We start from the raw sequence: 15,889 nt of genomic DNA on the forward strand, positions 1-15,889 counted from the left end.
GTATCTGGCAGAATTTTCTTCCATGATTAAACTAGTGATGTGCCTAGAGTTTCTGCTAGGCATCAGAAATTCTGAATGTGGCATTCAGAACTGTCAGCTACTTCCAGACCACCACCAAATCATCCTTTCCTCAGTCAGCATTCTCAGTAGACCAGCACAGTAATGCTGTTTTACCAATGCCATTATGCCTTTGTCTGTTGGCTGTATTGTGACAGTCACGTTAGGACGTAAAAACTTAGTTGTGATGAGACCATCATCTGATACGAGAATCCTCTCATGGGGATGTAAAGGGATATTATTCAGCAATAGACCAGCCCTTTGTGGCAATCCTTTCTCTGCTAAAAATTGCTGAACTTCTGTTACAAAATGTGTGTGGAGCCAGTTTCTAAAAATTTAACTATCCATCCATGTTCCTTTTTGTCGTAATAATGCACAGGGAGATCCTTAGCTGCATTGCCCTTGAATGTTTGGAGATTTCTTTGATTTCCCAATCACTAGTAGTTTCACTTCATGGTTCCTAGAAGCATTAGCAGTGCACAAAATTGTAGTGTGTCCTTTAGACAAGTTATATCCAGGAGCACAAACTTCTCTTAAAAGGAGCGATACTGGTTGGTAGAAATTTCCAATACAGGCCACTTGCATCTGCGTTATAAATCATCTTGTGTGAAATTCTCTTCTACCACAAATTTCTGGAACTCTGCTACGACATTTGAACTAAACCACTCTCCTTCCACAGCAAGTCTGCGAATCCCCTGACATTGTCTGACTCTGGTTGGCCACCCAGATGAGGCATTAAATTCTCCTTCGAACTGTAGAACTTTGTGAAAAGAATTGCCTTTTTTGGCACACATCGTTCCTGAAACAGTGGCATCTTATGCTCGTTTTTGGTTAAAACATTGCAAAAGATTAGCATCAAATTCATCAGATGAAGATCTCTTCCTGGTTTTTTGTGCGGATGGTCCAGAACTAGAATTGCATTTTCTGACAGAATCCTGTATTTTCTACTTATTCTTTTTAGTGTCTCAACAGTCTGCATTCCAATACCATAATCTGAAATTTCAGTCAATTCTAATGTTTGTTTTTAATGTAAACATCCTTATTTTGTATCTCTGTCATCTCTTTTTCAGATTTGTTTTAACTTGGTTCATTGACTCTTACATGCCAATTAACATCAGAAAACTGAGTTTGTTTTTGATTTACACGGAACAGGTTAGCAGATAGCAATGGAAATGGCCCTTATTGTCAGGTGGTGGGTTGTTTATCGCTACAGGAAAATATTGTACATTTCTTTTAAATGCATAAATGACATACAAACTGGACAATGTGCACATGAATAATCGAGAGTGTTTGTAGTATATTCTCATTAACTGCTTTCTTGCACACCTCACTTTTTTCAGTCCTAAATTGTGTAGCTCATAGAACCAATAAAAAGTTATAGTGTCTCTACAAATGTATGTTCTGGGGATTTTTGTTGCTCTTATACTTAATGGGTGTACTAGATTATCATTTTTTACTAGCTTATTATTGAAAAACAGATAGGGATCGAGTGCAGTATTACACGTCCTCTGATGTTTAAGGTACTACTTTACGTAGCAGTTTTTTTCTTTCATTCAACACTTATCCTGACGTACCCAGTCAGTTATAAGGTGACCCGCAGTTTAACATAGTTTCCAAATTGCAGTGTAACTTGACTTTTTTTTTTTTTTTTTTTTCCCATATACATGCAAATAATTTTGCTAGTTTCTTTTTTATTTCTTTCCCATCAGTTCACTCATTTCTATTGGTACACTGTCATGTCCCAGTGCCTTTTGCTTCTTCATACCTCTAATGAATTTTTATAAGTCATTGGCATTGCTTCCAGAACATATTTACGTTCATTATCATTCTTTTGATTTAGCTCTTAAACTATAAAAATACTGTAAGAAATCTTTGAATGCCAGATGCCAGTAGTTTGTTTTCATTTTTGCTGCCTGCTGTCTTAACTGATGAAATGTGATGTCTACTCAACAAAAGTATGGCTTGCTGTTTTCATACTCTTGCTGTTTTCATGTGCTTCTATTGCCAAATTATCATCTAGCTTCTCGTATCCCTTTAAAGGCATTTCCAAGTAGTTTTGTAGGATTCGCCATTTTTTTTTTAAACGTTATTACCATTTCCTTCAAACACTCTTCTTCTTTTTAATAATTACCTTGTTCTATTTTTGTAACAACTTTTTCTTTTTTGCTAAGCACCCTTATTAAATAACTACCTTTCCGTGTGTCAGTCTTCTTCATTTCCCAAGGTGCTGAACTTCATTCTTGATTTAATCAAGGTCACCTCTGTAATTCGCAAGTAACGTAGATTGAGAATAAAGTTAGTTAGTTACCTACATGTTTACATGTATTTTACTCATACTTTTAGTGATGACCCAATAATAGTGTTGATCATAAAGTGGTGACAATTGCTTTCTTCATGCCACATGTTGATTCATTGATTTAGTGACCAGCTATTGAAATACAATCCAATGTTTTTTCACCTTGAGCAATTTCTTCATGTATACCTAGGAGAGTAAGGGCACGGAGTAATTTAAGAGCACACATAATTTGCACTGTCCTGGAAATCCCACAGACATGAAAATCTGCCATCTTAATTTGATACTATGTTGTAAAACTTTCCCAAATAAGATAATTTTTTTTCTTTTGAGGTTTTTAGAATAATGAAAACTGATTCTTTTTATTACTGACCACCTTCGTAGAATCGTGCTATAATTACTCCGAGGAAGTTACACGGACTGTAAAATTTGGGAGTACCTCAAGCAGTTAGTCAGTCACTCATAAGAGTTATTATGTGGCAGTTATTCTGAATGTTACATTACGAGAATATACTGCACACTTGCTCTTTAAGTTAATGCTCAGCTAAATGGCCATTATGATATCTGAATCAGTGAAAGTTGAGTAACATTGACCAGTATTGTAAAAATGCTGATTGTCACTAACCTAAACATACAGGCAGCATATTGTCTTGTGCATGTCTACCCACAAAAACAGAAGTTAAGATTATCCAAATGATGTTATTTGAAATCGTCCTATTTATTGACATGGTAAGTATATTAAATACAGTGTTATCTGTTTGCTAAGGTTGGCGGTGGCCTGAAAGCAAACAGTAAGATACGAGAAGAGAAATTCGACTTCTTCAGCAAAAATGTGCCCTTTTGTTGTTAGGTATTAAATTAAAAACCAACATAATGAATGAGCAAAGAAGTGTCCCCGTTCAGTTATCTGAAAAGCCACAATTAGGTCACCGTTGAACACAGTGAGCAAAGTAAAAATCCCCAAATCTAGTTGTATAATGCAGCCGAATAAATGCGTGTCACCTAATTTGCTTGCATATAATGTTACACTGTGCTGCAGAAATATCATGATTAAGCATTCTATCCCCTCCGTTTCCTTCACCCTTCCTGTAATCACACTTACCTGAATTGCACCAGCATAGTTCATCAGATACAAAATTCAAACTTGAGTGGGGACCATCCAATGTTTAGCCTACCCTAACTGCCCAGGTAACGTGCATTTGTATGTTGGAAAATCGTACCACTGTCAACATTGTAGTGCATGACAAAACAGTGTAATTGAAACCTGCTAAGTTCAGGAGAAAAATGTAATTTGATCATTAGTTTATTTATGGTGGTGCTAAAATTTCAGTGGCTTAGAACTATCAAAATGAAGGATTATAGAACTAGAAATCTGTAGAGCTTTCTCAATGTCTCTCTCTTTTGCAGCATATACCCCATTATATTTACTTAAGTCTACATTTGTTTGTTAAGCTAGTTATGTGGCGCGCGCACACACACACACACACACACACACACACACACACACACACACACACACTTCTTTTTTTATCTGTGATTGGGTATCATTTTAATTATCAAGGAGAATAGATACTCTTTTGTGATGGACGTAATCTGAATTTATAGGTTTCTCTGCTGAATATTATGATGGATCTGAAGAAGTGCTGCAATCACCCTTACCTTTTCCCTGCAGCAGCACAGGAAGCGCCAACTACTCTTAGTGGCACATATGAAACATCAGCACTCATCAAAGCTTCAGGGAAGCTAGTATTGCTGTCAACAATGCTGCGTAAGCTTAAGGAACAGGGTCACAGGTGACTGACTTTCACTCAGATTATTACAATCTGATCTTATGTAAAATAGTACCAACACTGTGCAAAATACCATTGGTATATTGATTAACCAGCAGCTTGTAAATTTTGAGCACCTAATGTGCAGAAATCTATATTGTATTTATTTTTCTCTTTGAGTGTTCTTTAAGTGATACGCTTTATTGTTGCAGAGTCCTCATCTTCTCACAAATGACGAAAATGCTGGACATACTAGAAGACTATTTGGAAGGTGAAGGATATAAATATGAACGTATTGATGGTAACATTACTGGCTCAGTAAGGCAAGAGGCCATTGACAGGTTCAATGCTCCAGGAGCTCAGCAGTTCGTTTTTTTGCTGTCAACCAGGTAAGATTTTTACTGTAGTATTGGCCAGTAAATATGGAATTGTGAAAAAATTGCTAATGAAGTTTTTCAAACAATACAACAGAAATATTGAAAGATCATATTGCATCCAAGAAAACTGGTGAAAATCCCTTTTTACACATTTCAGCAGACTGACCCAAAAAAGTGTAAATTGCAGGAAAGCGTAAAATGGCAAACACAACAGGCTGTAGATTTTGTGCCTATTGTCTTTTACAAATATTTCCAACTGTAGTATTTTAACCAATATTGCATTACAATTTTTATTTACTGTAATTTTATTATGATTGTCAATAAGAAGTCTCACATTTGAACATGAACATTTTTTTAATGTTGTTCCATGAAAGACTTTTCCTTCCGTGTTTTATTTACACTATTGGACATGATCAGAATAAGAAGGAAATACATGTTGGTGTGTGTTAGCACTCAGCCACTGCCTTTGTGATAATCACAGTGGCAGTGGCAGTGGCAGAGTGCTGACACACAAACAAGTGCATGGGTTTCCCTCTTTGTTTTGATAAAGTCCGATCATGAAAATAAAATATGGAAGCAAAAGCCTTTCGTGAAAAGATACCCATGTTCTAATGTGAGACTCACTACCGAGAATCATAAAATTATGATAAATAAAACGTCTTACACAGTATTGGTTAAAACACTAAAGTTTGCAGTCTTCATAAACAGAGAACAATAAGCACAAAATCTACAGCTTGTTGCCAACAGGGTCACTTGGTTCAGGGTGAGAAAGAGAGCAGAAATTGTCATGTTACCTAACATCTTCAGTAGGAATATTAAGAGACAACTATCTTCAAAGGCAGTGTATATTTGCATAAACAACTGTGAAATTAAATTAAGACTGTTATAATACAATGCAATGAGCAGAGGGAAGGTTGCTACTTGAGTCACTAAGACCATCCAAACACTGCAAACCTATAATTCAGGTGGCCATGACTCAACAGTGAAAATCTTAATTACCGTATTAACGCTACAGTACATGATCAGTAACTTTGTATAGTCTGTGTTTCCTGCTTTGTACAAAGGCTGACCTTCAGCAGGAATACAATGCACTTTTTGCAGAAATCTATATAAAACTCAATGTTAAGGATTGTGATAATGTCAAAGAAAACGTAAATTGTGGGGAATTTTGTAACACGGCATCATTAATGATGGGAAAGCATTGTATTGAGAGAATAGGACTTCCGTTGGGACCAACAGAAATGGACGTAAAATACGGGAACTTAAAAACAGGATTTTACTGTATATGTAGTTGCTTTACAGGTGACACTAAACTTGACAACGTGCATTCCACATAACACTGCTTATTGCTATCCACATTCTGGCCCTGCCCACATAATTAACAACTATACGTTGAACAAGCAGCAGTGAAGTACAGAAATATATTTTTGTGTGTATGATGATAGACGGTAGATACATGGTTACAAGCTTTGTCATATGGAGCGATTGCTCCCTGAATAAGTGTCAAAATGCCCCTCTACTGTTGATCTAGGTAAGTTTCTGGAACTTGATGTAGCTTCCACCTCTGACAGTCCTTTGTGTATTGATAGAACAGTCGCCTTGTATTGCAAATCTTACATTAAATGTGTGTTTGTCTGGGACCTCTTAGAATCTGCAGTTGTGTATGCATGCAGATATAGGTTTTGTGTAATTCTATCTTTACTGCATGATTGTTTTTATTTTTTAATTGTTACATTGATCTCCAAAGAAAAGACATTGAAGGGTTTGCACAAAGCATAAAAACTTTTTGGTCCAACGACTCGGGAGGTAGATTACTGGAGAGCTTCGCCAGTTGGCACATCAAATGAATGAAACAAAACAACAAGTGGAACTTTTACTTGCTGGAAAATGAAGGGTGAGAGGAACTTAGGTGAACATATCTCACTGTGTAAAATAATATTAATATAATAGAGGGAAACATTCCACGTGGGAAAAATATATCTAAAAACAAAGATGATGTGACTTACCAAACGAAAGCACTGGCAGGTCGATAGACACACAAACATACACACAAAATTCAAGCTTTCGCAACAAACTGTTGCCTCATCAGGAAAGAGGGAAGGAGAGGGAAAGACGAAAGGATGTAGGTTTTAAGGGAGAGGGTAAGGAGTCATTCCAATCCCGGGAGCGGAAAGACTTACCTTAGGGGGAAAAAAGGACAGGTATACACTCGCTCGCGCGCGCGCGCGCGCGCGCGCGCGCGCGCCCACACACACACACACACACACACACACACACACACACACACACACACACACACACATCCATCCACACATATACAGACACAAGCAGACATATTTAAAGACCAATAATATTGTTGTTAAAACACTGGACACTGTATTAGATGCATTGAGGCTTAAATGTCCAGCTGAGCTTATTCTCCATTATATAATGCCCCAAATGTCAGTGGGGCATTGAATTTTCATCTTCCTTTTCCTTCATTTGGCATATGTTGAGATCATCATGAAAATTTGGGAGTAGGGCAGGATTGTCTCTCTGATACTACTTGTAGTTTCTGAGCTGTGTGTAAACCAGACAATGGGATGCCTTTAATGACTGGCATGATTGAAAGGCAGTGGTAGAAATCCTTTCTGTGAAGAATGTTGCAGTGAATAGAAAAGGTGGTTGCATTTTTGGTTTGTAGGGTTTGGATAGCTTGTAATACATTGCAGCATTGTGCAAGACATCAGAATTACTGAGAAATGTTAAGTTGTCTATTATACTGTGCTAGAGTGGTAAAAAGAGTAATCTTGGTTCTGAACCTCTCAAATTTTTGTTATGTTGTGTTAGGTCCTGGTGGACTGTCACAAATAGTTTGTCCTCTTACTGCAAATACAACTAATAAATATCAGTAGATGATCAAATTTTTCAAAACTCAGTTTGTTTAATTTAGTGATTTTTTCATTGAACTGCAGAGTCTGTAGCAATAGTATATTCAAGCATTCAAATACAAAAAGTATACCGTGTTCATTTTTGGGACTACTAATGGATCACAACGAATAGGAAAACCCACACTCTAGGCTTCATGTAGTGCCTTAGTTTAGCTACATATGCAGTAGAGTTATTGCTGGAGGCGATTTTATATGGAACAAATTTTGCCTATTTTATTTCACTAATGAGGTTCTGAATCATTTTTTGGTAATTATATTGACAGTTATACAGGAATTTCTTTGAATAAACTGGGCAGCAACAAAGAAAACAATAAATTTGTGTTGTGAAGAGACCAGTATTTCTCTCTTCTCAAAGCTGGTGAGGTGGCATAGTTTTTAAACACTGCTCTCCCATTCAGTAGTGGCGAGGTTCAAATCCAGATCAGGCTAAAATGATGCAGATTTTTTGTGGTTTACCTAAATCACTTGCAGCAAATGCTGAGATGTTTCATTGGGGCAAAAAAAAGCACACACACACCACAGCAAATTTCTTCCTTCCTTGTCTGTTACAGGCATGAACTGTGTTTAATGACATTTTTGTCGGCTGCACATTAAATCCCTAATCTTCTGTATTTTTGAAAAACCCTAGTGCAAAGCATGATTGCAATATTAGGATCAAAGACTTTAACAGGGTGTAGCATTAGTACAAAGAGGAGCCAGAATGAAGATAATTTTTTCATTACCACCAGAACTATCAATTACGTCATTATAAACTAAAGAATACAATAATGGCTGAATATGAGCCATGTTTGGGTTCAAATGAAGATTGACTGTGTATCACGGATTTGATGTACAGAACAGTGGTTGAATCATACTTTGAATGTGACTGTGAATGCTAAGAATCGACATCAAAAATGCTAATTGAACAAATTGATAAACTACTGTATGTAAAGTGCTAGGTATGTGTTGGAATGATGAAGTAGGCACTTATCAATCCCCTTTGCTGGAAGCATTTGAATTACAGTTTTCTATATGCCTCAGATACCTATCAAATAAATTTGAGATCAAATATGTCCATTTGATTAATAGTTGCCTCATTCAAGCAGTTCAGATTGCACACCTATATAGTGCCCAACGACCTTCTACTGGGTTTAGAAGTAACTTCCATCAATAACCCATGAATATATTGAAATAAACCACCTCATCAAAACCTCAGCTGCCCAACAGTGAGATTTATGCAGTTACACCTCAGAATTTGATGAAGTAACCAGAAGTGCTTACATGGATGCAACAAAAATGTAATTTGTATTGTACAAATTACACTGGCCACAACAGTGACAGCAAAACTTGTAACAATCTTGAGGAAATGTCAGGATATGATATTGTAATGATGTCAGAATTTGTCAGCCTTTTTTTCCTACTAAAAAGATAAAATTCAATCATAATAACCCTTCTACATTGAATGTTTTGAGAGTTATCAGGAGACTGGACATTAATGGAAATAAAAGATTACTCATATGACTGAAGTCATATAGCAACACTGTAGGTAATGAGGAGGCATAAAAACTAGTTAGTGTCACTTGGAGTGCAAGACCATGATGATAAAGTCTCAAGCCCCATGAGACAACTTTGGACAGCTTTACGGAAACTTGCAGCAAAAAAACCTAGTAGTATGAAGTACATGCATTGAGAATAAATCTCATGATAATGAAATAAATTGCTGCTCTGTGGAACCCATGCTTCTTGTTTGTTAATTCATAGGGATTTTTTTATTTCTTTCTTGGTGGATAAGAGCATAACTATTGCACTATATCATTTGTGTTTATGAAAATTTGTTAGTTTCACAAGTCATTATGTAGAAGAGTCTCAGCGGCAGCACTGGTACAAATGTTGCTGGTGCTGGTGGTAACTCACAGTCATCGAAGTTCTTTATGTGTGACGCAGTTTCAGATGTCTGCACTGTTCATTTTATCGTGTTCACAGGCAGCCACCCCCCCCCCCCCCCTACCCCCCCCCCTCCCACCCAAAAAAAAATAAAATAAAATAAATAAATTGCTGATACTGGTAATTCATTTTGCGTAAACAGGTTATTAAATTTAATGACTGAACAGCTGTTCACATATGACTTGTAGATTGTTGTAAAATGGCCAACTGTTGTCTTTCAGGGCTGGTGGGCTTGGAATAAACTTAGCAACAGCTGACACCGTTATTATCTACGATTCAGATTGGAATCCACATAATGATATTCAGGCATTCTCTCGAGCTCATCGTATTGGACAGGCTAACAAGGTACTGTGACTATAGTGTTCTTGTTTACTTCAACACCAAATTATTTTTGTGTGTGTAATAAAGGTGAGTTAAAAGATTTCCATTGTGTACCTGTAGCATTGAAGTTACTTCTTTCAGGTGATGATATATCGATTTGTTACACGTAACTCTGTAGAAGAACGTGTTACCCAAGTAGCAAAGCGGAAGATGATGTTAACTCACTTGGTTGTAAGACCAGGAATGGGTGGACGTGGAGCAACATTCTCTAAGCAGGAACTTGATGATATCCTCAGATTTGGAACTGAGGAATTGTTTAAGGAAGAAGAGGTAATATTCATTTCACCAATATTCTTTCATTTGATAAATATTAAAGAGGATTCACAAGGCCATAAACATGTTAGCACAGAAAGCTTTGCCGGTGAGGGAGAAAAAGTTCAAATTGACTCACTTTTATCTGCAGTAATTGTTCACAAACAAATCTTCATAAAAAAGATAAGAAAAGTGCTTATTGGTAGTTTGCATTAGATTAAATGTTTAACTTGCTTCCTTGTTATTATAAGAATAGTTAAGATTTTAATGATGCCGATGATAATGTTCTCCTCCTCCTCCTCCTCCTCCTCCAGTTTCTAGTCCCTGACTGGGTCTGTTTGGAACATAAGTGTCTCCATATTTTTCTGTTCTCCCACCATGTTCCTTTCTCAACTCTGTGGTCTTATCTCTCCTTCACACATTTTCTTCACTCCAACAATACCTCTGTGTCTCACTCCTCCTCTCAATCTCTTGCCTCCTATTGTAATTAGTTTACCATTCTTTCAAAATATCTATACCCCCTTAGACTTGTTTTTGTATGGTCTCTTCCCTGGGCTTCTTTCACTATTTCTCTCACTGTGTCGTTTCTTACTCTATCCATTCTAGTAAATTCTGTCCTGCTTATTTTGAAATTTTATCTTTCAAGTTTTATCGTGCTCACCTGCTCTTTCTACATTACCTACATTTCTGACTCGAGCATAAGTACAGGAGCATAATATTTTAGGTGTAACAGCTGCTTGTTTTTGGGTGATACAGCCTTGCTTCGTACCTAGCTTTTTATACTCTAGTGAAAGGGGAAGGTAAATCCATGGATTCCTCTAATCTTCTCGTGGTTTTTCCTGCTGTCTTCTGCTATACTCCCCAGGTATTTCAGAGCCACTTTCTTTAGTACATGCCCTCTAATACATCCATTGCTACTCATCTTATTCCTCATTGTCACCATCGCTTCACATTACTTCGCATTGAATATCAATCCATACTATCCCACCATTTGCTCCCATACATGTAGCCTTTCTTGTACCTCTTCCTCTCTGTTTCCCCACATGATTAAATCATCTGGAAACACCATTGATTTCTTATTTTCATCACTATTTATGCTGACACTCCTGCCATCATATCATTTATAATGGCGGTTAAAAGTAATGGGGATAGTGCACTCCCTTGCTTCAGCCTCATTATTATTATTATTATTATTATTATTATTATTATTATTATTATTATTTAGTGAGTTAGTGGAGAGGGAAGGAATAAAAATGCTATTGATACTTCCATAAAAATTTGCGTGAGACTCCATTAATGAGTTACTGTCAGTTGCCAAATTTGTGAACTATGTACATAAAATTATTGTTAGGCCATTGTATTGTACTTAGAATTTAATTTGCCAGTTTATTAATCTCCTTTGTGCTAAATTTTTATTTTCTATTGCTAAGTGCCTGTCCTTTTCCAGGGTAAAGAAGATGAGGCAATTCACTATGACGATAAAGCCATAGATGAATTGCTGGATCGTTCCAAAGAAGGTATTGAACAAAAAGAAAACTGGGCAAATGAATACCTGTCTTCTTTCAAAGTTGCAAGTTACGTCACGAAGGAGGGTGAGGAGGTAAGTGGTACAACCCAAGCTCTTTTAGATTTCAGTACTTACATTTTACACAATAACTGCTGTACCCTTCGGTTTTTCAAGTCCCAGTGTAGGATATTGTGAATTTTTTTCTGATATTAACCTTCTTTTGATGGCTGCTGACTTCTCAAAAAGTGATGGTCATATGTTTTAATGTGATAACTTTCAACAAGCATTGTTGATTTAACGCATTTGTAGAAATACACAATCATTAAAAAGCATTCACGTGAGATACATAAATGCACATACTCACATATTTCTCCGTTAATGTTTTTGAAAGTCAAGGGAATAATTTTCCAGATCTGAAGAAAATAAAATAAAAAAATTCTAAATATAAATGCTGATCACTCTCCATGTAGAGGAAACATCGAGAAGTGGAACAGTTCGAAATGTTTTCAGATTTGTTCCCAGGGATAGTTTTCTGTGTGGATGTTGATACTTCTGTCCTGGGTGGTATTGATTTACTGCCTGGTATTTTTGCATAGGGAGGGGGAAGTCTTTTACTGTTCAAATTCGATGCAGTGCCTAAAACTATTATGAATAGCACAGTGAACGCTTTTAGCAAAACCAAGATGGAGATCCATCATACTACTGTAGGTACATATGGTTACTAGCTCCACAGATGATGGTGATGGTGATAATGATGTGACAGAATTTATTTAGAGATAATTACTTTATTCAGTTCACCAAGTGGGACAAAAATGTAATTTTTATGGGGGGCTGGAATTAGATAGTAGGTATAGGAAGAGAAGGAAATATAATAAACCATAAATTGGGGGAAAGGATTGAAAGGAGAAAATGTGTGGCAGTTTTCGCACAGAGTACAGTTTGATCATTGCTAAAACTTTATTTAGGAACCATGAGAGAAGTCGTATAGATGGAAGAGACCTAGAGACACTGGGCAGTTTAAAGTAGATTATGAAATGGTAAGAGAAAAGCTTCTGACAGGCGTATGGGAAAGGAACACAGTAGAAAATGAATGGGTAGAGCCGAGAGATGAGAATAGTAAATGCAGCAGATGAATAACTAGACAAAAAGACAGGACCCAGTAGGAACTCATAAGGTACACATGAAGCAATGAATTTAATTGGTGAAAGAAGAAAATACAAATATACAGCAAACAAAACAGGCAAAAGAGAATATAGAGATGTAAAAAACGAAATTGACAGAAAGTGTACATTGTCAAAGCAGGAATGGTCTACTTCTGCATCTGCTTACATACTCAGGAAGCCACCATATGGGATGTAGTGGAAGGTACCATGTACCCCTTAGTCATTTCTTTTCGTTTCCACAAGCAAATAGAGCGAGGGGAAAAAAGACTGTCTATAGCCTCTGTAGCAGCCCTAATTTATTTCATCTTATCCTTGTGGTCCTTACATGAAATGCACGTTAGTGGCAGTAGAATCATTATGCAGCAGTTTCAAAAGCCAGTTCCCTAAATTTTATCAATAGTGTTGCACGAAAAGAACATCCTCTTCTCTCCAGAGATTCCCATTTGAATTTACAAAGCATCTCTGTAATTCTTGGCTGTTGATCGAACCTACAAGTAGGAAATCCAGCATGGTTAGAAGAGAAATTCAAAGCTTTTATATGCCTTTGTGGTTACTACAAAGATAGGACAAAAAAAAAGGCAACTTCAAAGGAAAGAGAAGCACCTGTATGGATGTGAAACAGATGCCAAGCCAGTACTATGTAAAAAAAGAGAATACTGGATGATGAAAGGAATGTGTAGAAGTGTTATACTAAAGAACAAAACTTAAAGCCAAAATAAAGGAAAAGGAAGATGAAGCAGATGAAGATAGATTGATGATGTGGTACTGAGAGAATAATTTGATAATAGATCATTGAAAGACCCACGTCAACAAGACATTTGGAGTAAATTACATTCCATCATAATTATTAAGACATTTGGGACAACAAACCATGCAAAACTATTCCACCTGGTATGTAAGATATACTTGGGACAGACAGAATATCCAGAGATTTCAGGAATAATGTAATAATCTTGATTACAGAAAACTAACCCATCTAAACGTGCCAATATTTGCAGAATCATCAGTCATGATTGCAAGATACTAACATGAATTAACTATATAAGAATGGAAATATTAGTAGAATAAGGCCTAAGAGACAGTCAGTTTGTATTCTGGAGATATGTAGACAAACACGAGACAATACAGCCAGTGAGGCAGTATAGTAGTATCGACAGTAAGACAGTGCCGTAGAAGATAGGGTGGAGAAAGGTAAACATACATTTGTAGATTTATAGAAAACTTTTAACTGTGTTTATTGGAATACACTCACTGAAATTGTAAAGGTCGTAGGGATAAACTGTTGGGGAACAAGATATTGTCTACAGTGTACACAGAAAGCAGACTGCAGTTGTAAGACTTGAAGAGAGGCACTAGTTGAGAAAGGTACAAGACAGGACTGTAGGGTGTCCCCAATTTTATTTGCTCTTAACATTGAGCAATCTGTGAGGGAAACAAAGGAGAAATTCAGAAAGGGAATTAAAAGTTTTTGGAGAAGAAATAAAAACTTTGAGGTTTCTCAATGACAGCGAAACTCTCGAAGAGGGCAAGTCTAAATCAGACAACACTCATGAATGAGATTAAAAATACAAAGTGAGTTTTGGTTTTTGGGCAACAATGATGTTGGGTAGTCTTCTCTTAAACTATTTGCCTGTTATGCAGGTTTTTTTATTGTTTTTATTTTTTATTTTTTTTTTCTGTAGACTGTAGACGGTAAACAGTTCAAAGGAGAAGTGAAGCATTTGAACGATCATGCCAAAGACTAGGATGGTTGATCTGATATGAATGCAGTGATATGAATCGAATCTCTAAGAAATGAAATTTGACACAACTGAGCCATCAATGGGGAAATTTGAGGGGGCGGGGGGGGGGGGGTGGAGTGGGAGATCAAAAATGGTAAAGGGAGATTAGTTCTTCAAACTGAAAATTACAACAACAGAGCATTAAAATTTAAATGAGAGTTTGGAGACAGAAGGATCTGAATGGCTAAGTTAATTCAGATAGTACTTAATTTTAACTTTAATTGGGAACATACAGGTTTGATTAGCTATAGTTGTAAGTATAACTCAAATAAGTAGTCAAAGTATTTCCTGCAGTATCAGAAGAGTGTCAGGAAAAAGCTGGGAAAGATCCAAAATTTCTTGTCAGTAAGTTTGAAAAGGTTAGGCAGTTTCCACAAGTTTTGAAAACATTACCAACATCATAATCTGTGTTAAGACAAAACACTTGATGCTGAATGGCAGAATGTCAACAGTGAAGCAAATGGCTGAATGTGTAATCAAGGACTGTTTTCAGCCCATGCAGTATTTTGAGGTTTAAAATGCCAAGTAGTTGCTTCAGGTTTTCTCAGATGTGAAATTGTGTGGGTACATGTTAAAAATCGCCATTTAAGAATAAACATCAGTGTAAAGGCTAAAATTACAACAGTTCATTAGTTCTGCATTCAATTTTTTTGTCTTAGTTAAACAATATCTAAAAAGTTGTCCAAACAAAAGTAAGATATTCATTGTATAACATGACATTCTATTTGGCAGGAGGAAGAACCAACAGAAATTATTAAGCAGGAAGCTGAGAACACTGATCCTGCATACTGGGTTAAGCTTCTCAGGCACCATTATGAACAGCAGCAAGAAGACATGGCAAGAACTCTGGGCAAAGGCAAAAGAGTTCGCAAACAGGTTAGTTATGTTATTTTTGGTGTTTTACCTTTTTTGGATGCTTACTCGCATGGGCACTAAAATTATGTAAGTGTAATAGAATACATGTCTTGTGTCATACATAAACCTAATCAAAACTCATTCGTTATTTGAAATGTGTATTAAAAAAAAAAGGATACTGAATTAAAGTAGTCAAGGCTACTCAAACCTCAAGCTCCCATGTGAGTACAGATGGTCTAGCCATCAAATTTTTTCATTGTTTCCACTGTTGTTGTCCTGATGCTTCTGATGAAACACCACCCCACTTAAATTCACATTTCTATTACTATTGGTTGAATCCCAGTTCCTGCAATAACTGTAGTTGGTACATGAGAGCTCAAAAGTTAATGAGTGTTGTTTGAGGTACACACGTAACACTTCCACATTTCATTTATTCACATCTTGTTCCGTATATGTCATGGAGGAGGAGAGCTTTCTGAGCTATAAGTGACTTATACATTAGTTACCAGAACAGATGATTGCAGCGTACTTCAGCAAAGTATGCTATTAACTAATTATCACCAGTGCTTACATGGTAACATTGATAATTATGGAAATTTAT

General features: G+C 36.5%; 1 protein-coding gene across 4 annotated transcripts in view; it reads left to right on the top strand.

Annotated features, from left to right (window-relative positions):
* LOC126473300 (chromodomain-helicase-DNA-binding protein Mi-2 homolog) overlaps positions 1-15,889 on the top strand; it is a 165,166-nt gene that overhangs the window by 98,270 nt on the left and 51,007 nt on the right. For all 4 annotated transcript variants that reach the window (XR_007586432.1, XR_007586434.1, XR_007586433.1 and 1 more), the window contains exons 20-25: positions 3,956-4,143; positions 4,332-4,508; positions 9,571-9,694; positions 9,812-10,000; positions 11,430-11,582; positions 15,166-15,309. Coding sequence is in view for 1 of the 4 variants with exons in the window: in XM_050100270.1 (XP_049956227.1) it covers positions 3,956-4,143; positions 4,332-4,508; positions 9,571-9,694; positions 9,812-10,000; positions 11,430-11,582; positions 15,166-15,309 (975 nt within the window). In the remaining 3 variants the exon portion in view is untranslated. The remainder of the gene's footprint in view (positions 1-3,955; positions 4,144-4,331; positions 4,509-9,570; positions 9,695-9,811; positions 10,001-11,429; positions 11,583-15,165; positions 15,310-15,889) is intronic.

The sequence above is a fragment of the Schistocerca serialis genome, chromosome 4 (assembly GCF_023864345.2).
Source record: "Schistocerca serialis cubense isolate TAMUIC-IGC-003099 chromosome 4, iqSchSeri2.2, whole genome shotgun sequence".
Lineage (NCBI taxonomy): Eukaryota > Metazoa > Arthropoda > Insecta > Orthoptera > Acrididae > Schistocerca > Schistocerca serialis.